Source organism: Argiope bruennichi, chromosome 4, assembly GCF_947563725.1.
Source record: "Argiope bruennichi chromosome 4, qqArgBrue1.1, whole genome shotgun sequence".
Lineage (NCBI taxonomy): Eukaryota > Metazoa > Arthropoda > Arachnida > Araneae > Araneidae > Argiope > Argiope bruennichi.
The window spans coordinates 107,278,266-107,302,394 of NC_079154.1; the positions used below are offsets into that span (position 1 = coordinate 107,278,266).

The 24,129-nt window shown below is 29.1% G+C and overlaps 1 protein-coding gene across 1 annotated transcript; it reads left to right on the forward strand.

Annotated features, from left to right (window-relative positions):
- Positions 1 to 1,124: 1,124 nt before the first annotated feature.
- Positions 1,125 to 22,299, forward strand: LOC129965721 (protein ABHD11-like). The gene is made up of 6 exons (XM_056079844.1): positions 1,125 to 1,257; positions 2,164 to 2,317; positions 6,154 to 6,327; positions 10,699 to 10,890; positions 18,234 to 18,427; positions 21,924 to 22,299. The coding sequence occupies exons 1-6, from the start codon at positions 1,241 to 1,243 to the stop codon at positions 22,057 to 22,059; spliced, it is 867 nt and encodes a 288-aa protein (XP_055935819.1). The 5' UTR covers positions 1,125 to 1,240; the 3' UTR covers positions 22,060 to 22,299.
- Positions 22,300 to 24,129: the final 1,830 nt, after the last annotated feature.

Below are 24,129 nucleotides of genomic sequence, written 5' to 3' on the forward strand. Positions count from 1 at the left end.
AAAAATAAATTTCAGCAAAAAAGTTCTTGTATTAGTTTAGAATTAATCACTTCCTATTTCCTTAATTTAGAAGATGCATTGCACAATGAACATAATTGTGTAATGAATCTAAACTAGTACTAGTAGATGTTTCTTAAATTAGAAATTTAAAATTATTTTGGCGAAGAAGTCATTAAGAGAGAGGAACATAAATTAGTCAATTGAAAATTTTAGAAACTAATATAATAATATAAATATAACCAATAAAAAAAAAAAAAATATATTAAAAAAAATATGTAATCATGACACTATGACTTGAAGCAAATGTTTCACTCTGATTGGTGGTATGGTAAAATTGGTGGTGGTATTTGAATGAATGGTAATAAATCTGATTCTCGTTCTACGATAGATAGTTTAGAACAAAAAATTATTATAGAAGACCTTTTGTAAACGCCAAAACGTTGGCCATCTAAACATATTAAAGACAGCGAGTGTCCTTTATTGCTATATTTGATAAAACACAAATGCAATGATTTCCTTTCATCATATTTTAAAGTAGACAAAGCAGATATCTACAATATATACAAACAGAATTGTATTACCCGCCGAAAGTCATCTTTGCTACCAGCGAACTTATAAATATAGTTTTCGCACTTTTGTACTGCGAAAAAGATTTGCCTTGCCAGACTAAGCCAGGCTTTTTGTGCATATATCGACTTCAGAAATTACTTAAATCCTTATCGTAAATTGTTTTAAAAATTAAATAACAGTTGAGACAAATATCAAACTTATATGAGTATACGCACACAAATATCAGAGACAATCAGGCTGCGGATGTTATGACTAAAAAAGTTGCAAGGAAAGAAAATACTGATTGTAAGTTGAGTCCCCACCTTTCGAATGACACCTTTTCTATAATTACACGAGGAACGATGTCAGAATAAAGCTCGGTGGTTCTTTTTTTACAGCGTCTGTATGTTTATGAGGCAGTTTAAAACAAACACTCTCATTGGTTAACTGACAGAATTCGTTCACCACCTATGAAAAATAATCGTTAATGTTTTTCTTCTTAAGGAAATAATAGGTAAGAATGACGCCCGTGTGATGCTGTGGATGTTTCAAAAATATTCCTTAAATCCTAATTATATAAACAAGAAAAGAAGTGTTTTAGTTCTTTTATTTCTCAAGTAGAAATCGTGGAAGAATTAAAAATATTCGCACGTATCCTTGTTCCCTTGCAACTTGTTCTCAAGAAATCAAAATGTCATCTGAAAATAGGTAATTTCCCTCGTAGTTTGAAATTATTTCATTTTATTTGTATTCTTTTTATTTTCTTTTTCATTCGTGCAATTTATTCTTTTTTATTTTCTTTTTCATTCGTGCAATTTATTCTTTTTTATTTTCTTTTTCATTCGTGCAATTTATTCTTTTTTATTTTCTTTTTCATTCGTGCAATTTATTCTTTTTTATTTTCTTTTTCATTCGTGCAATTTATTCTTTTTCGTAAACTTTTGAAAGAAATTATGCCCTTTACAAATGAATATTTAATGCAAGCTCAAACAATTCATAACATTAATGCTACATATTGCTTGATTGTGATTTTATGAATTTCATCATTTCATTAATGTCTAGATTTATCTATGATGCAGTTTGCAATTTGCAACAGCCATTTACAACGTGGCAAGACAAATTATACTTCTATTTCATAAAAATAATATTCACTCAAAGAAAAATTTTTCTTAATAATTGAGAATAAATAGTTTTCATGAATTTTATACCAAATGGCGTGATAATAGTTGTTTTTAAAATGGCTAAAAGAAAAACCAACAAAACATACACTATTTCATCATTTATAAAAACAAAAATTATTGAATAAATTCATAAACGTTGTATATTTCATATCAGTGTGGTTAGAGCTGTAAACTAAAAAAAGAAAAAAATTGTTAAGACAGCTTTATAGCTTTATTCTCTTAGAAATTTGAAAAAAAAATTAAATAAATTAATTTTTATGTATTTATTTGTTAGTAATTTTCTTCCCTTTTCAAATATCTAAAAAGTTTTTGAAATCTGTTTAAAATACGTTCATGGTTTTTAACTTTACTGTCCAATCAATGTGTTCACGATAATTTTAGAATTATTTGATAATATGTGCTCAAAAATATTTTTTTTCTGTATGTTTTTCAGTTATGAACCTGTCAATCTCTTTTTCACGGTTAATGAACCTGAGAATGGAGCTGATTCAATGAAATGTCCAATTATATTCGTCCATGGTTTTTTTACAACTAATCGTTCGTGGAATATTGTGAAGCATAAGATAGCCAATAAAACAAAGAGAAAAGTAAAATTCTGGTTTTATGTTAATTTACTAAAATTCCGTATTTGATATTGTTGTGTTAGCTAAAATTTAAAATTACATATTTTCAAAGATAGTATTATAAAATTTTAATTAACTTCTTGCATACTTGTGAATTTCATGTTTTTGGAACGGGGATTTGTAGTAAATTTTTAAGTTGCTTTCTTATTAGTTAAATATCTAAAATTTCTTTCTAATAGCAATGAAAATTTCGGATACTAAGTTTTAATTTATCGATTCATTTTAATTAATTTTTCATTCCACATAATAATCGCTTTCTTTTAGTAAATTTGAGAGAAAATTGATTAAAAATTATCGTAATCTTTATGATGAATACGGATAGCATTTAAGAATGAAGAGTTCAAAAAAAAATCTTAGTTAAAATTAGTTTTTTGAAAAACATACTTTTATTGGCTTTGTTGAAAATAGAAAATAACTATCATCAAAATACAAAGATTTAACAATTAATTAATTTAATTAACACCTGAATTCATTAATTAATTATTAACACTTGAGTATTCATTAAAATACTATATAGATGTGATAAAAAGTATTATTTGTTTAGAGTATTTCTATTCTTACATCAAAATGTTGAGTTTCTTTTTTAATTAAAAATTTGATAACATAATATTTTCTATTTTTCAGTAAATGAACTGAAGCTAATGATTTTTAAAATTAATTAATTTCAACTGATCCGCAAAGCACTTTTGAGATTCAGTTGATTTACTGGTATTAATTATTAATTGCTAAAAGCCTTTATAGCTATCAGTTGCTTGTCCAGAAAATTATTTTTAAAATTTAAACTTTGAGAAACATGTAAAAGGTTCTATTTCAGATATTTCATAACGTATATAATAAACAAGCAACAAACTTAATTAATCTAAAATTTCAAATTGTTTAAGAAATTGTATAACTTTCTTTTTCAAAGGAAACATATTCACTAAATATAAAGATAATAGTAAAATCATTCAACATTGTAATTTTGTATTCATTACTCATTGTATTCATTAATTTTGTATTCATTACTTTTTGTATTCATTAATTTTGTATTCATTACTTTTTGTATTCATTAATTTTGTATTTCATATTTCATAATTTACGCAATAACTCAAAACATTTTACATTAAACTTTCTGCGATTCCAAGTACTCTGATATGAGGACTTTAATATCTAAAAAAATTATAATATATCTTTATGCGTACAGTTATTTTTCAGTTTTCAGAAAGAACTACAGTGATTAAAAATTTGAGTATTTTAAAAATGAACAATTCTTCTAGAGTTAAATCTTTGTTATAAAAACCAAAAAATTTCAAAGTGTTTCATAAAAATATTAAACAACTGTTTAGTTAATTAACATTTAATTAAATATAAACATTAATAAAATACCTGCCCAGTATGTAAAAATATGCTCATTTTTATCCTCGATAAAGGAAGAAATATTTAGTTTAAATGTTTGAATAAAAAATGAAAACAAGTTCTTTCCAGTACATTAATAAATAATGATGTGAAACATAATAATTTTTATTAAAACAGACAAAAAATATAAGGTTTTTAAATTGATGAAATAAAAAAGTAATATTTTGACATTTACGAAAATGAAAGAAAAAAATATATATTTGATTTGTAATCCGTTCAGAAATTATGGTGAAAAAAAACTCAATTTTTTTTGTTATTGTTTAAAATTCTAATTAAAATTTCAAGCGAAATCACTCCAAGAAGGTCATTTCCTCCTTCAAATGTGTATCTGTACTTAGTGTGATAATTCTATATCTAATGATCTGTTCTATAACACACCGATACAAACATACATATATTCTACTGTATAACTAGTATAGATTATTCTTAAGCGGTGACGATATTTTTTGGATAAATAGTAGGCTGCAGTTCAGGAATATGCATAAATTGTGAATTAGAAATTATTTGATCCTTTGACATTGTAGCGTGATGATGATGATGATGATTGTGGACACTTTTATCCATCAAATTATAATGATATGAAATTTTAATGAGCAAAACATTGAAAACCAGAAGTAACAAGAAAATTAGAAGTAAATCCGTGCAATTCAGGTACTTTGAATGCTATTTTCATGTATCAACTATTACAAAATGGATGATTTGTGTTCATAGAGGTTTTTGAAATAGAAAATGAGAATTTCGAGGAAAAAAGGTTTATATATTTGTCAAGAGATGATAGCTTATCGAGACAAATTTAAATTCAATGATTAATTCCCAGCCATTCTATTATTTTGTGGGTGCTTTTTGAATTTTGCGATAGATGGGATCAATTACAAACTCAAATTAATTCCTGCCAAAATTTATGTTCGAGCATCAAAAATTGTACATTGTTTCTACCAATTTGAATCCATAATGCCGTTTTAGGCCGTTATAGCATCGTTTGACGAAGAAAAGAGCTGTTTGGGGATTAGAGAGCTTTAAAAGCTTTATCTTTTATCTCTGACAATATAAAGATTATTTATTTTATCACAAATAAATTTCCTGAAATTATTTTTAAAATAACTGCCATTGAATTTAGTAGTAAAATAGAATTAAAATTTTCAAAAACAAAAAATTTAATGAACTCGTTAAAAATTAGATAGTGAATTATCTTAAAATAAATTTTACTCAGTTATATTTCATTCTCAATCAGCATTAGCTATTCACCTATTGATTTTACAACTCTGAACTTATCTTCCAAGTACAGACTTTTTATTCCTTTATACTGAATAATTCTTATATATTCTTCTTATTTTTTTATTCTATATATTTTTATTATTATTTTCAATTATTCTATTCTTTGTTTCTTATATATTCTTTATGTATTCTTAATTGTTCTTATATTCTGAATGCTTTTAATTACTAAAAGCATTCTGTACGGGTTTTTTTTGGGGGGGGGGGTTGCAGAAATAGTATAATGTTATTCTCAAAATAATATAGTGACTGACAATACCCCCATTTCCTATTGATCTACCTATTGTACAAATTCCAATTTTACATTACCTTTTAAGTTGGCGAAGTTATCCACGATCCCACAATTCACAAGCCGTTTCAAAGAATTCTATAACGAGCAATCAAAAAATATGAGATTCGACATATAAATCTTTATATATACAGCATCCGCCTACCTTTGTTACAAAAGATAAACTGTAAAAAAAAAAAACTTTAAGAGTAATTCTGATAAAGAAATTTTTTTGCATTAAAAGTTTAATTAATATCTTCCAATCACATAAAATATTCCATTTTTTAATGCCAAATTAAGTATTCTGACGACCACTTTTCTATATATATAAAAAGATTTCCTCTTGTTGACTAATAAATACTATAATTAGATAATTTTCATTGAATTTTAATCAGCGAGTGGAAATGCCATACGAATTTGTAGATGGACCCTTTATGTCATAATGTGGGAAATTGAAACGATTTTTTTTTTGTAATTTCTGAATGATTTAAAAGATAAACATTATTCAAAGTAAGCGATTTATCACCTTATTGTGATAAATAAATTTTCGATTGTTGCAGTTGCTTAGAAATTAAAGGTTGCAAAATATTTTTCAACTTTCTAATACCTACTTGGTTTTAGCTTAAACTTGTAACAATTTACTTATAAACTCAATAATCCAATTTAAATTATACAAAAAAGGGACAAAGGATAGTCAAATTTTATTATCAAGCTCTGAAATGACCTTGAAAATTCGGATATATATATATATATATATATATATATATATATATATATATATATATATATATATATATTTTAACATGGTCTTTCTCCAATGTTGCTTTGAATAATCACAGAAAATAATCAAAAGATATTTTCTTAGGTTTATTCGATAGACTTAAGGAATCATGGTCAAAGCGAATACAGTGAACATTTTACTGTAAAGTATGTTATGGCGGACATTGAGAACTTCATGAAGTCTCAACACATAGCAAAAGCAGTATTAGTTGCTCACAGTATTGGAAGCAAACCTATGATGGCTCTAGCACTAGAAAAGGTAAAATAATTTTTAGTCTAAATTAGTGATACTGAATATGGTTGTTGAATTTACATGATGTATGAGCTATGAAGTCAGTGTCTTATATTATGTGAAAATTTTTTATTCTAAACCACTTCTAATATCACAAAATTCTAATTTTGCATTTCTGTATTCATAAGGGTTAAGCAAATCACCTTTTTTCTATAAAATATTAAAAGCTAAATTGATATATTATTTTACATTTTAGAAGTGTCCTTAATAAAATTTTCTCAGCAAATGAAATTCAACTTCACAAGGCCATTAATTAATCAGTAATCTATAAATTGTGTCTTATTTTTACATAGATGTTTATATTTACATAGTTATTGGATGGAATATATTTCTAAGATATATTATTGTGATAATATCACAATGTATACTATATAGTGTGATTGGCACTTAACAATGAAGTCATTAATTATAATTTACGAGACTGTTTGTGTGTTTGTTACCTAAAATAAAATAAATGTTTTTTAACTACAATGAAAATTTAAGAAAATTTGAGATTAGTAGGGAAAAAATTAATCAAAGCAAAATATCTGATGGCAAAATTTGAAGGATAATTGTACAAGAAATATTTTTTTTTCATTGGGCTTCTTTATTGTAAGACATTTAATACTAAAGTTTAATGTTTATTGGATCTCATCTTGTTTTAATATTTTTTGCGTGAAATCTTTGGAATGTAATTATTACAATTTTATTTTCTCATACTAGCCATCTTTGGTAGCCATCTATTTCGACGGAAATATTGGTTGTATTTGATCTCCATTAAATCAACTTTAGCTTGATATTCATAATTCTCTCAGTAAAATATTTTTATCATAAACGTAATATAAAATTCTTAAATATATAGTATAATATTTGCAATATTGAATAATATTGTTCAACATTATTCCCAATATATTTCCCAGTATTATTCAAATTACTTATCTTTAAGTTGATATTAATAAAACTTCAGTAAATTTTTTTTATCATAAATTCAGTATCTTCTGCCTTATTATATTAATGGTCTTCCTTTTGTTTCGTTTATATTCTACAAAAAGCTATTTTGATGCCTAGATTGAAGACATTACAATACCATTAAAACCGTTGCAATCCACACAAACTATAACAGTCTTATGCGTCTCTAAATGTTCGTGAATCTCTCAACAAAAGAAGAGTTGGTCTAATGGATTCTCTTGTTATCATAGTGACATGTCATTGTAATTTTAAATTTCTGAGTGATATTTAACAAATTACACATTGTCTTTCACGAAAATGTAAAATGATTTTCTTACTTCCCTAATGGCTGAAAAATATATAATAATGTCAAAAGATATCGCATTAATTAGAACAATATATAACAATATTGTGTAATATCATGCATCATATTGAGCAACATTATTGCAATACTTGCTTAGGTTGTCATTTCTAATGGCACTTGCCATGGACACGCCCGCTGTCTGCAGACAGCCGATTTAAGCCTGAGGGGGAGCGCCTCTTGTTTCTATAATACCGCCATCTAGGGCCAAGAGAACGACTTAACTACACACACGTCACACCCCTTTTTACGGGGCGGACTTCATTCACGCATTTCATTCACTCAACCACATATCGTAATTTAGACCTGAATCAGAGAACGATCACCCCTGATCCAGTACCCCCAGTGGTATTACTCTCGACATGGAGGACTTTGTGACCACGACAGATTTAAGGCGGGTCAGCCACCAAGCACGCGGGGAATCATCGGCCGGCGGGGTTCGAGCTCACAACCTAAGGGACGCGAATCCGACGCTCTACCAACCAGGCTATCCCGGCCTAGGTTCTCATCTAAACGTTACATATAATTTATAGCAGCGATTCTCAACCTGTGGGGCGCGCCCCCCTAGGGGGGCGTGAGCACACTAAAAGGGGGGGGGGAGATAATCCAAGAGAAAATATTATTTAAAAGAGAAAAAGAGAAAATATTATGACTGAAAGGTAAGCACACATACACATAGAAAACAAAATACATTTCGACATATTTAATAAGTTATTGAAGTAAAACAACTTACTTAATCAAAACATACTAAATTAAAAACAAATTTAATAATTATTAGTGACTTCCTTGGGCCTGTCTTGAAGAGCAAAGTTTTTCGAAGGAAGGCTTAATATTAGAAATAGCCAATCTCAGTTCTCGAATATGTCGACCAAGTACCTCAATTTCATCACAAATAAACTATCGCGAAAATTCTCGGCCTCCGGTCTGTTTTCTTCTTCTAGGAAATGGAGCCTTCTTCTCTTAATTCATAAACACGTTGCAAAAATTTCCCACGTGATGACCATCTTGCCTCGCAATAAAATAGTAACGCTGAATGTACTGAACCCATGTCTTCACAAAGTGCAGAAAATCTCGATTTCAGGGGTCTCATTTTTATATAATTTACTAAGGTTACAACTGTAGTTAACACAATATTCAAACCAGTACTCATTTCTTTCGAAGCCAAAGTTTCTCTGTGGATCATGCAATGTGTGTACTGAGGCGAATTTTATTTTAAAAGTGCTTGCATATCTGCATATTCCGACGCAATTTTTCCATTCTATGTTTGCCTCGTTCATAAAATCATTTAAAATAGCAAATAATGCGAGTGCTGATGTTTTGAGTTCTATTGGTTTGCAGAAAAGTAGTTCTACTACTGGCATATTACCACAAATTCGAACATGGCAATTAAATGAGCATCTTTATTACTATCTGTTGCTTCATCAAGCTGTATTGAAAACAATTTGTCACGCAAATTGTTATGATTGTTATTGCTTGTTACATGATTTTAATTTTAATTCGAAGAATTATCTGAGTTTGTTGACGTACTCACGATGAAGGGTTTCCGAATGTCCTTTAAGTTTATTAGGTTTCATGCTGTCTGCGGCCAACAATTTTGAGAAAATGATACACAGGGGCCTTTTTTCTTCATTTACTTCAGTACTGGTAAACCCAAAATTTAAGTATTCTTGAGAATATTTCCTTGATTTTATTTTCGGAACCAAGCTCGTCTGTGTACTTGTTGATGCTTGACTATCGTCTAATGCATGCTTACTTCCGCTTAAAAATTTATTCATGAGTCTGCATAAATCTGCTGCCGTGGATATTTTATATGGTGAATTGCAATGAACACGAAAACATATATAACATACAAATTCACAATTGATTCGATAGCGATAAAAGGATCGACTCGACTGAGACTGGCTGGAATTGAAACTTGCGTATCGAATATTTTCCTTCTTCTTATGAGAAAATATTTACTCCGCGCATGCTCGAGACGGCCTCGGTCGTGTGGAGTCCCCTGCACAAACATTCCTATTTTTTTCACTTTCGTTTTGTCATGCTTTTGTTTTATTTCTTTTATTATTCTAAAAAATGTATTCCCCGTTTATAAATTTAGCTCACCCCGTCTAGGTTAACTTTCATTGATGAATTTTTCTACTTTCATATTCTTTTAACGTTATCTCTCTATTTGGCTTTCATTTCAAATATAATATTTAAATTTTCTCCGCTTTCATTTACTTCATCTGTTTACCGCACTCTTATCCAAAATGCAAGATGTGGTTTCTCGCCAACGTTGGCTCGCTTTTACTCTTGCTTTGGCAGTTAATTAAAAATAATTTAAAAACAGAATCCAAAATACTCAATATACATTATTGTTGTATACATTTTATTGTAAGGGGGGGGGCGATGAAAGTTATGATTGAAAACTGGGCCAAGAATACTGAAAGGTTGAGAAACGCTGATTTATAGGAACTTTTCTTTGTCTTTGAAGAACAAAAGAGATTGGGGCATATAAATATTTCATGAAGGAAGGCAATTTTTTAATTTTGTCACAACAATGAATTTTGCACTAAAAAGTTCTAAAAATATTTTTTTTAAAAATTATTTGTTTATTAAAAAAAATTATTAAATTATTAAAAAAAATTATTTGTTTGCTAGCTTATTTGGCATCATTAAAAACATTTTTTTTTTAATTTAAAAAGGGCAAAAAAAAAAATCAATTTCAGCGATAATACATTCGAGAATATAGCGGAAAAATAAAAATAAAAATCCATCATGCATTTTTAATTAATTAAAATTTCAAAAAAAATGCTCTACAAGGTACACACATCATCCTTCAATACAGTTCATAAAAAAAATTTTAGTAACTCAGCAAAATGTTTATATTTTGAGCAATAAGGGAAAAAGAATTCAAAATGAAACATTAGTTGTAACAATGAAAATAATTGGACTTTCGCTTCAATAGTTCGGAACTCTCTGTCAAATATTCTGGCCTTTAGAGTGCCAACACACAACTCATATTCTCTTTTATTATTAATGGAAGTTAATAAAATCTTTATCTTTTAAAGCCAGAACTGGTCGAAAAGTTAGTTGTGGAAGACATGGTAGTCGAAGATCCTGAAAACCACCCCGAAGTTACTAAGAAAATGTTACTTTTTACTAAAGTTTGTGACAGATATATTCGAAATGCTCCAGCTAATATGCCAGAAAATGAATTGCACCAACGGATTCTGCCACTGGTTAAGCAATTTTATCCAGAAGTAAGTTATATTTTAATGATTATTTATTTCTTTTTGTATCATTACGAAAGTTTTTCCTATGCATAACTTTTAAGAAGCAGAAAGTATTTTTTTAAAAAAAATAATCTGTTGTTATAAAACAAAGGAATGCATATTTAAGTTTTCATATAAGTATAAAGAAGGTGCTAATAAAAATTGCTGTATCTCTTGGAGATATAATGTTTTCTCCATCAAAATAAAAAGTTCTGCCAATTTTCTATTTAGAGAAGAAAATGCAATCCTGTTAATGCATTTAAATTGACATTATCTAAGTATATGAATCAAATCGTTGTATATAAATTAATAGACATCAATATTTTTTCAAGAAAAATCATTTGTAGTTATTTTAGGTAAATAAAGATAAGAGTATAATTTCGAAAATCTCTAAAAGTATATTATTTTGAATTCTGTATATGAAAAGCATTATGGTGATCTCTGATTTTTTTTGTTTTGTTTTTTACCGTCGAATCCTACTTTAGGAATTAAGGTCGCCCAAATCCGCTTGGGGCTTACTGTAACATGGGAAATGAAAGAAAATAATTTTAATTTGCAGGATTCGTCCTCATCATCTGACCGAGGTTCAAAATTATGATGTTCGTCCAAAAATAGCACTAGCGTTGCTTCAAACGGATATATATATATATATATATATATATATATATATATATATATAAGATTGCTACTGGTAACTTTAGTGAATTCAATTTTAATTTGAGAGATTAACAATTTTAAAAGGAGACAACCCACAACCTACCAGGTTTTCTAGTCTTCGGTACTTAATACTTCTTGATTTCAATACTTGATGCAATAATGCACGTAGATATCTTAATATTAACTGCAATTCATATATGATCAAGTAAATAATTTTTATGGTGCAAGCTGCATTGCGCATTCAAAGGATTGCAGACGTGCTTGAAAATAAATATTTTATGAAAATCACGCATTTTTTGGGGATATATTTTTGGTTTCGCACAGGTTTTTGTAACCTGCTTTCATAGCATATAACATTAAAACCTAAATTTTCTAATTTTCTTTAATGAAATTTTCCCAATCCAGTAATAAATTTGGGCCCTGATGATGATCTTACAATAATGATGATATAACTTTAAAATATATGAATTCGCGATACAATAATATTAAATATATGTGAAAAAGTTTTACTTTGTCAAAGCTAAATAAAGTGTCCATTAACACGCTTTGTAAAAGAATATATGACATTAAAGTCGGCACGAGGAAAACATATAATAACTCAATCAAAATAAACGTATCATTAGAAATATTTATTTATTCACTGAGTCCAAGCTAAAACCAACGGGAGTAATTCCTCCAAAATTTCCTCACATACCGCTTGGTAAACTTATCATGCTAGAGAACGCCTTGCATGTCATCGTCGTACAGTAGTTACGAAATAGCGTGAATTTAGCATTTTTACTAAATCTATTGTGCAATCTTTGGCGAGGGTTTTGGCGATGAATCCCTCGCAGGCAGTTAATAGTATCGGGAAAATAATATCGAGCCATTTGGTGATTAATCTCTGGCATGTATTAATAGTATTTAAAATCCAGTTTGCGTTTTAGACACGTTTTTCCTAACAATCTAAAACTAAAATTTGACACAAAACTGCACTTGCTGTCACAAAATCCTATATCAAATTTGATATATTTAAGTCACTGCGTTTTTGAATTATCGCTTTTGTATGTTTTTGAAAGGACAGACTGACAGACAGTCAACCGCTGGTAGGATTTAGCTCAAAATTTAATAGCTGTCTGCAGTATAGATTTAAATTTGTGTACCGAATTTTATCAATCTAGCTCTCTTAATTTTGTAATTATCGTCTTAACTTATGTTCGGACAATCGGATAGACGGACTTCCTCTGAACAGATTTTACTCAAAATTTGATAGAAATCATCAAATTTGGTGTAAAGACCGTATACCAAATTTCATTTGTCTATCACAAAGTGTTTTAGAACTATCTTTATCATAGATAGACAAATGGACTGACATTTTTCAATAATGTATTTTTTGAACTACGGAAAGTTTTCAAGTTCGATTTTTTTTTTTTGACAATTGCTATATATTTTCTATACTACGCATACGAGAAGATAAAAAAAACCCATGAAAGATACATTTGAGATACCAAATGAGACATTAAAATTTGAAAGTGCAAAAAAGAAAAAAGAATTAAACCAAATAGTACAATAAATTGCAGCAATTTTGAAAGCCAATATTTATAATTAAATAACTGATGATGATGATATGACAGTAGTGAATAACTTGAAAAAAAATTACCTGAATTCTAAATTCAATGATGTTAAAAATCAGATAAAAAATTTGCAGGCTGGAAAAAAGGAGCTGAAAACACGTGTTTCACATTTATTTTTTTAAAAAGTTCTAAGGAATACTTTTCAAAGAAAAATACTTAGCTTTAGCAATAACAAGAGCACACGATAGATAGATAAACAAATGCGATTGAACAAAAAATTAGGATTAATTTTTCAACGAGGAAAAATTGTTTAATATTGTTATAGGCTTTAATGAATCCATTAGTTTACAAAAATATCTTAACTGTTTCTTCATCATAAATAAAGATGACTGATAAAATTTATAGATGAAAATTATGTTTTGCCGGAGAAATATTATGCAGCTGTTCAGAATGAATTTGCCATCTATGTGTGGTTCATCTCAACTTTTGTTGATGAAAAAATATTCAATACAAAATATTCCTGCTCCATTGTATTCAGTGGATGCTCTCTTTGAGAATGCTGCAATTAAACCCTTTCATTAATGTGATTCTCAATCCAGCATCGCTCTAAAAGTATAAAGAATGCTCTCTCGTGGAGAATCAATTCCCGCAGCTATAAAATATGCTTACTTTTTGAAAAAACAATGATTAAAATTAAAAAAATAGTTATTCGGAAAAGAAATTTATTTCCTGAAGATATTTTTTTCTATTATTATAAGCAAAGAATTTTTTTCCATTATATGGGGGAATAAAAATATTTTTACGCAATGACATGTTCTGAAGTTGTGACTCAAACACACAAAATTATACAAACACATCTTTCTTTGAAAATGGCAGCCCCAAATTTCTTTCTAATCATGTGTTGTTTTCTGATTACCAGAGAACAATATTCTTACATCTTTTACATTTTAGACACTTTCAGAAGGTTGAAGAGCACCCCCTTGTGGAAAAACTATTCTCTTTTTTGTAAATTGTGTTGAACTTAATTTGGGAGAAAGTGGTTAAAATGAGAGAAATTGCCACTATTCATGTCACTGAAAAGGTAATTTTTGCATTTTAAGATCATGTAAAAAACTTTTTAATGAATGATATGCTCTGAATTCATGACAAAAAAATATAAATCCTTCTACTACCTTATTTCACTCCCTTTAGTGTTGAGTAACAAGTTGTTATAAAACGGTTTTTATAGATATGGACCCTGTGTGTCAGAGTTGGTTCCATTCAGCTGAGGGATCTGGAACTGTATAAGATTCAAATAAAAAAACGGAAAATCAAATATATATTGTGAGAATGAGTAAAATCTTTCAAACTGGGCAAAAGCGCAAAAAGCTATATTCTATATTTCTTTCACAAATTCTAATGCACCCTAATATTCGGCATGATTGCCGATTATTTTGGATCATTGCGACAAATGTGTGCAATGTTGTCTTTAGCATTATTCACTTCAATTTTAGTCTTCAAAAATTCAATTTGACGGTATATTAATAAATTGAGACATGATAGATCCAAGGATATTGTAGACTGCTGTATGTAACCATAGGTCACCTCTGCTTTCGCATGAATGAATGTGTTCCTGGAACCACATTGCACAATGCAGCAACTGTTGGATTTTTCTCATCTGTAAATACTGGAGAAACGACTTCTGGAATTACTTTGTAATTCTGATTAATTAGATCTCCAGTTGTAGAAACTTTATGTTACAGGGCTGTACATCTTTTTTGTGAAGATAAAAATTTCTAATACCTAACTGTGCAGCCTATGCAGCACTGTTAAGCTTTACATTTCGTTAAGAGGTGATCTTCCAAAGTGATTCCAATTTCAGCTAGTCTCGAGAAGTTCCTATGTGCGACAATGAGACTGCACTAAATGAAAGAGATATTTCTAAAAGAATGGACTAAACCTCAAGATTGGGTAAAACATGGAAAAAAATAATTTTGTTACAGAGCATGGAGTCCCAAGCGAAAAAGGTGAATGCTATAAGGAACTGTTTACTAGGGAATCACGGAGTGATTGAGAAAACAATTCCGGAATATGTATACGTAACAAACGACGGCATTTCACACGCACGTCGAAAATTTGTGAAGTAAAATGCAAAGTTTTCTTTTGCAGTTCTCTGTAATTGTTGGTGGATTTCTTCTTTTTCTGAATCTTTTTGCATTTCTATCATCTATTTTTTTTAACTGTAGGTTCTCTTCCATTTCCATTTATAATACTTTTGCTGTAAAGATTGAAAATAGATTTTAAAAAATATTTCTGTTGATATTTGGAAAATTCACTATATTGCCCCTGCAATCGTAACTGGGAGATCTGAACTTTTGCTTTTTAAATCATTTTTTGTACTATATCTTACAATAACTGTATCTAAAATACAACTACGTTTTTATAAAAGGGCCGCGGTTGCCTGGTGGTAAGTTCTCGGCTTCGGAACCGGAGGGTTTCAGGTTCGTGACCCGATTCCACCGAAGAACCGTCGTGTAAGGGGGTCTGTTGCACGTTAAATCCGTCATGAGCAAACGTCCCCCGCTGGTGTGGTGTGGATAGGGGGGGTGCAAGCTTAGGTGTCGTCCTCGTCATCTGACCGGGGTTCAAAATGACGAGGTCCGTCCCAAAAAATTGTATGATTGCAAGTGACTCCTATATAGGTCAACAGTTTTTTTTACTATCATTCAGTAATTCACTAATAGAGAACCTCCATTTCATTATAAAAGTTAACTGTTTTTATATACTTTATTTATTATTAATGGGCCTTGGCGCTGAGATTAGTGCTTGCTAAAATTTTCAATATTTTATTTAACCTAACCTCTTAATAGCTTCTTCAGCAAAATATTTTCAAGCTGCAAATTCTGACAATAATCATATAGCCCATGCTATTATAAAATACTTATGCGTTTCTTTTTATTATACTCTCTTTCTAATTTTTGTCAGTTCCCTTAAAATTCAAACTATAAACTGAAACGGTTTTGATTAAATTACACTTAAAGCAATACATCTTCTAAAATATAAATCTTTTTTAAAAAAATATGAATGCAGGATCCAGAATCATCCAGCATTAAAATTTTATGCATACTACAGAATGTTTTCTATAATTTATGCAATGTCAAAAATAATAATCAATTAGATTTTATCTGACTAAACATAAAATTCAGTTTTTAGTTTTATATTCGAAATGATTTAAATGATTTAAGTAATAATATTTCATTTTGTTTTAGTAAATAAATGTACGTTTGAAAAAATTGTGAAGTCAAAATTTTATTAATTTCTTTTTCCTAAGGAATCATATTTAGTGAAATATTTCTGACACTCCAACATTTAAATAAAAAAAACATTTATTCCTTCTGCAAACAAATCTGATCGAGTTATGAAATTTTGAATACCATCATTCTAGCACAATCAACAATTTCATAATTTTAGGTTAATCATCGATGAACTCTGGACGTTCGTTGGCATATCTTTTTCGAAACGGTCAAAGTAGAGACCAAATGCTCTCGATTTTATATGATTTTAATATTTATACTTACGCAACTCACTGAATTTCAGTCACAATTGAGTAGACCTTTCTTAAATTTCAAAAATGTTTATATTTCAAGAATATTTTACCAAATACGAACTCATAAGCAGGAAAATCTATATAAAATTCGTAATTCTTCATAACATATATTGACTCAACTTACATAAAATAGTATTCTTTGCTGTTTCTTATGGTACTTGTCATAGAAAAGTCCGCTGACGAATGTCAACCATTTTAAGCGGAGAGAGCGTCTCTTTTTTTTCAGTAGCGCCATCTATTGCCAATAGTACGACTTAGCTACTCTTACTTAGCTGCGTCACAACCCTTTATAAGAGGCAGACTTCATTCATGCATTTCATTCACTCATCGTAATTTAGACCTGAATCAGAGAACGATCTTCTTTGAACCAGTGCCACCAATGTTATTGTCTCGACATGGAGGTCTTCGTGGCCCTGACAGATTTACTCATACACCAGCCACCATACACACGGGGAGGGGGTCTTCAGCCGGCGGAATTCGAGCTCATAACCCAAGGGAGGCGAATCCAGTGTCCTACCAACCAGGCTATCCCGGCCCTTACAGCACTCTTTACTAAGCCTATACCATTTTTTTCTAATAGATGCTTATGCGTCTTTTTAACGGTTTGGTGACACTGGTTTGAGCGCAATAGAAAATAGCTATTGCGCTCAAATTAGAATGACAGCTCTGATTATCCCTGTATATATAAATCATGTTTGTCTAAAATAGCACAGAATAACGGAAGTAATAACAAAGGAAAATTTCAAAATTTTAAAAACGTTTTTCAATCATTTATTTTTGTTGAAAATATCGTGTTTCATATTTATTTTATTTCTTTGAAACACAAACTAAAAATTGATTTTTTGGGGATGCTGTGAAATTTAATTTTATCTTCTAAATTGAGCTTTTCTCAGCGTGATAGCAACACACTGATGAAAGCTAATATTTCCTGCAATTAAAACCATGTCTGTGCATATAAAATTTTATTTACATTTTTTTATGTATTATATTGTCAAAAAAGTGGCTTAAAAATATTTGTTTTAATTTGAGAATATTCTATGGCAAAAAAATAGGGATCTTTGAAAACATAATGTTTCTAATTATAAGATGATATACATATTATTTTTTTTATGTATTTGTTCCTAAGTACTAAAATTTCAAGTAATTTGTAACTGCTTAAAATTTCAAAAATCATTGCAACGAGGTGCACATTTGCACCCTTGAAAGTATATATGTGCCAAATTTGGTAGCCTTTGGTCACCCTCTCTGGCCTATAAAGAGTTAACAGACATATTCATCTTTTTTATAAACAAAGATTAAAGTATTTTCGATTATTCAAGACAAAGTAAATATCTTTTTTTTTTTAATTCTCGTTTAATTCATTGTAGTATAAATAGTACTACATTGTAGTTTTGTGACTATCTATCTTGATGATGTACATGAGTAGTTTTTGCACAAAAATAACTTTATTTTATTGTTTTCTTTATTCGATTTGCTTGTATATAAAATGCATATAATTTTTCTAATGAGTTCCGTGCTTTTTTAATATTTTGCAGGTAAGTGAGAGTTATAGTCTTACAAAGTTGCCTTTGAAAAAAGACCAATCAGGAAAGCTTACATGGGATCTGAATGTTAATGCCGTCATGGATCATTTAGAAAATCCCGTCACGTTTCGACTCAACTTGTCAAGCAATCCAAAATATCTTGGAAATATTCTTTTTCTGTATGGTGAAAAATCACCCATAAAGATGTAAGTTTATAAACATTTTTCTATATATAATTTTACCATAGTGAAAGCTAGAGGATTTTTAAAAAGTCATTTCAAAAATCAGAAAGGATTCGTTGAGAAAGTCATTTAGAATTGCTTGTATGTTGAGTTCTTGAAGGTGGGTCTCTAATTTAAATTAATTCATTGGTCTCTACTTTAAATTAATTCATTGGTATCTACTTTAAATTAATTCATTGGTCTCTGCTTTAAATTAATTCATTGGTCTCTACTTTAAATTAATTCATTGGTATCTACTTTAAATTAATTCATTGGTATCTACTTTAAATTAATTCATTGGTCTCTACTTTAAATTAATTCATTGGTCTCTACTTTAAATTAATTCATTGGTCTCTACTTTAAATTAATTCATTGGTATCTACTTTAAATTAATTCATTGGTCTCTACTTTAAATTAATTCATTGGTCTCTACTTTAAATTAATTCATTGGTCTCTACTTTAAATTAATTCATTGGTATCTACTTTAAATTAATTCATTGGTATCTACTTTAAATTAATTCATTGGTCTCTACTTTAAATTAATTCATTGGTCTCTACTTTAAATTAATTCATTGGTCTCTACTTTAAATTAATTCATTGGTATCTACTTTAAATTAATTCATTGGTCTCTACTTTAAATTAATTTTTATAAATTTATATAGTAACTTAAATTATGTATAGAATGGCCATAGAGTAACTTTCCCTATTTTTAGAAATTTGCAGCTAAAACTGTTGAACAAAAATAAGCAAAGTTTCATATAAAAATTCTGGAAGGTTGTTAGTGGGTTATAAATTCTACAGAATATTATTTAGTAACGATAGTCTCTGCAAATAACTTTTTCGGTTTAATAAAAATTGCCCTTCAGAATGTAAGTTCTGAAAAAAAAATTTGGATATAATTTCGTCATAGATAAAATCGAATATCGTTAAAGGCTCGTTTAGAACCCCAGAAAGAGTTTGTAGAAAAATGGCTTTGGAGTTGCTTGTATGCTTCGATTTTTGAAGATATGATAGCGAATTTGTAATTTCATTCATTAAATTTTGAATGATTTCTTTTTGTATTTTCAAATAGTTACTTAAATTATTTAGAGAATGATCATAAAATAGCTTTCCCTGTTTGGAGATATTTGTTTCTAAATTGTTTAATGGAAAGAAACGAATTTTATATTTAGATTGTCGAAAGCATGGAGATATAAATTCAACAAAATAAAATGTAATGAAATCACCGATAGTTAAGACTGTAGCGCTGTTAGTTTAATAATCACACTGAACGAGCAGAAAGTAAATAATAAAAAACATCTAACTTTCAGAACGTTAGAAAAATCAATACAAAAAATTAATATACAAAACAAGCTTTTACCCGTGACTTCGTGGAAATAGATTGGAATTTATAGCATCAATGGCTTTAGCTTTTGTTACTCCTGCGCATGCGTGAATTTTCAACGCCAATTGAGGCTACACAAATGTGTGAATTTTCTACACCAGTTGTGTAACACAATATAGATTATAAATTTTTAATTTCCTTTATTCTGTTTTATTTTAATTCAAAAGTACTTCAGAATGAATCCGAAAGATCGATTAATTAACAATGTTTAATTTTAAATGTATCGAACACTAAGAAAATAAACATAATCGTTTGAAATAATAGTCAAAATCATGTTAAGCGTAATCTCATTGGCGTGGGGAAAGAAAACCCTGAATCTTTCATCATTTGGCGATTTTTGGCAGATTTTTGGCGGAAAGGTTAGTTTTTAATTAATAAACAATTACCCACTCAGTTAAACGGAATAAATAGTAGCCTATGTCCTATTTCAGACTATAATCTATCTCTCAGCTAAATTTCATCCAATTCTGTTCAGATGTTCTGGCGTGATTGACTAACAAACATCCATCCATCCATCCAAACTTTCAAATTTATAATAGTCGTTTAGTATAGATATAAATACAATTTAATTACAAAAGCATTCAACTAACCTAAAAACAATTTATTTACATAGTATACCTGAAGTAAAACAAATCAGCAAATCAAGTCTGTTTTTCTTTAAAATCAAGTCAAGTCTATTTTATTTATCGTTGAGATTGAGATAGCTACAACCGTATAATACACATAATTTTTAAACTTTCAATTAAAATGAAAACACAGTTGTCAACAATCAGAACACACTGCGTATGCTTGAATTTTCAACGCCAGTTGGCGTAACGCAAATGCGTGAATTTACAATAATGCGTAACACAATACAAATTAGAAATTTTCAATTTCTTTAATTCATGTATTACTTTAAATTAAAAGTACTTCAGAATGAATTCGAAAGATCGATTAAAAGATTAATTAACAATATTTAATGTTAAATGCATCAAATACTAAGAAAATAAATATAATCGTTTGAAATATTCGGTCGAAAACACGTTAAGCCTAACCTGATTAGCGTGGGAAAAAAACTGAAGCCTTATTCATTTTTGGCGGGATTTGGCCTCAAATTTTTGGCAAGAAAGTTAGTTTTTAATTAATAAGAAATTAACCACTCAATTAACCGGAATAAATAGTAGCATCATAGGCTACTATTTGGCTATTTCCATTCCAGACTATAATATACCTCTGTGCTAAATTTCATCTAATTCCGTTCAAACGTTCTGACATGATTGACTAACAAACATCCATCCATCCATCCAAACTTTCACATTTATAATAGTAGTATAGATGAAGCAAAATAAAAAAAAATAAAAATGAGCATTATGTTCATCTGTCCATATGAAAAATTATTAGTAAGCTGAATTTCCCTGTTTACAAATTATTACACCACCGGTTTATTTTTATTTTTCTTTCGACCTTCATTCCCTCAATCCTCCCACAAGCTGGGCCACGGTAGTAAGTTCATGGCTTCAAAACCAGAGGGTTTCAAGTTCGAGACCCGATTCCACCAAAGTACCTTCGAGTATGCGGGCCTGGAGCCCGTTAAATCCACCCGTGCCAAACGTCCTCCCATTGGTGTGGCGTAGAGAGAGGGCGCAGCTCAGGGTTTGTCCTCTTCATCTGATCACGGTTCAAAATTACAAGGAACGTTTCAAAATAGCCCTAATGTTGCTTTAAAAAACGGGACATTAATATAAATAAACTGTCCTTCCACAAACTTCCCATGAAATTTCATTAAATTCATTTCATTCACAAATTTCATTCATTTATTCTTTTGTATTGCTTGCAGATGCCTTCAAGCAAGGAAAAATTATTTTATTGCCTTCTTGTATATAAATTAAAAACTAAATCTCTACATGCAGGAAATGAAAAGATTCCTTTCATTTTTTTCTTAAAAAATCGTAAAGTAATATGTTAAGAGACAAATACTCTTTTTTAACAGCATTTAAGCAGTAAGTTAAACCTGCATTTAAAGCAGTAAATTCTTGAATGTTAATTTTTTTTTATTTCATCAGCAAAATGCATAATATGTAATCAGGTGTTTTCATATTTTTTTATTATTTTTTTCAGAGAAGAAAACAAAGGTATAGCATTGAAGTATTTTCCTAATGCCCAGTTCTACGTTTTCAAAGGAGGATTTCATACTTTTCACATGGAGTTTTCTGAATTATTCACGGAAGTGGTATCAGAGTTCATTAATGAATAGACTTCTCACAAATAATGTTTAGATAAATAAAATATCATCAAAATTACAAAGGTTTATTCTTGAATCGAAATTACACAGAAATAATGAGTGTTGAATAGCTATTAATAATTAGATAATTTTAATATATTCAATATATGTCAAGGAAAGAATAGCTTTACGCTATAATATTAAAAGATATTTCTACTGTCAAGAAAGTAGGAACTTTATTTTGAAAATGAAATTCAATGCTTTCCATACAAATAGTCTCACAATAAATTTCATTTTTAGGATCATTAAAAGTTTTTCTTATTTCTTTAAAAACATTTAATCATCTATCAAATTAAAATACATGACACTGGAGAATAATAAACATAAAAATTCGCACTCTAATAAGCCCTTTGGCGAATTCGTTTTGGCGATTACTCGCCAAGATACAATTTATACACAAATATCAAGAAACTAATCGTGCGTTATAAAAATTTTTTTTCGAACGACTTAAAACAAAAATTGACATATTGCAACAATTGTAATCCCAGAATAAAATACATGTATTTAAGCCATCGCATTTCCGAATTATAACATTTACATACTTCTGAAAGGACAGGCGTACAGACGGTCAGCCTGTTAATGGAGTTGGTTCTAAATTTGATATATATGTATATTTTAGGTGTGAATTCTATGGCCCGATTTAGTTCTCTTCATTTGGTAGTTATTGAGTTAATTTATATTTAAATAGCCGGGTAAACAAACTTACTCGGAGTGTATTTCATTCAAAATTTGGCAGACAACTTTGATTTAAATGCTCAAAACAAATTTCATCTGTCTAGATCAACGTATTTTCAATTATCGTGTTCTCAGACACATAGACTTCCAAACAGACATATAATTACAGAAATATATTTTACGGGCGTCTGATAAGTGGAGATTCATCAAAATCTCGAATTAGAACTTTTTTTTAACAATTATATATGTATATATATATTTCACACATGGGGAAATAAAAATTTAAGAACTTTTATATATAGAGAGAAGTAAGTGTAAATAAATATTCACATTAATATCTTTGATATCCAGTATCCAGTAATATCTTTGATATCCAGTTTATTACACTTTTGAAATCCATATAATGCTATTGTGTTGCTGAATTTGTCTTGTCCATGATATTTAACCTTGATATAATAATTTGGATGCACATACACTGTGTTCGAAAAATTAATTTTATTGCATTACTTATCACCTTAGGACACAAAATACTTTTCAATATAAAACTTTTCAAATACCACTTGGTACTAAAATCGCTCAACTCTTTGGAATATTTTACTAATATGCTCACACTCATCATTTTTTATCTGCATGAAAATGTGAGTCTAAACATGCCATTTATGATTAGAAATTATTTAAATTGAAAAAATGAGAAGACAAATCTTTATCCTATAGTGACTTATCAATATTAATATAATAAAAGACCATTTCATAATTGGCAAGACAATCTCAGGTATTACACGCTGGCAGACACAAATGAAACTCGGAAAAATTGAATGGTTTATTAACAGTGCATGCTTTTGTTTAAGTAGATTTCTTTTATTTATTTATTTTCGTTTTATTATTAAACTAGCCGGCTTTGGCGACCAGCTGATTCACCAGTATTAATGCTCGCTAAAATGTTCAATTAATATTTTATGTAGCTTGGTCTCATAACAGGTTTTCAGCAAAATATTTTTAAGCTTAAAATTTTGATAGTCACTTACACTTTTATTTAAGCCCTTACGACATTCTGTTTATATTACTAAGCATTTCTTTCTAATTTTGGATCAGTCCCCGTGAAATTTACTTTTAAATTAAAGTGGAAATGATGAAACTTAAATTAACAAATACCTTTTTTCCTGAAGCCAAGCATGTCTTTAAAAAATATATATATGGGTACTGAAAGTAAAGTCGTTCGGCATAGAATTTTTATGTGCACTACAGAATAGTATTCATAGTTTATAATGTCTTAAAGAGTTATTTAACAAAAATTTCACAGACACACCATGAAATTCAGTTTTTAGTTTTATTTTCAAAAGCATTTAAATGATGCCAATAATAATTTTT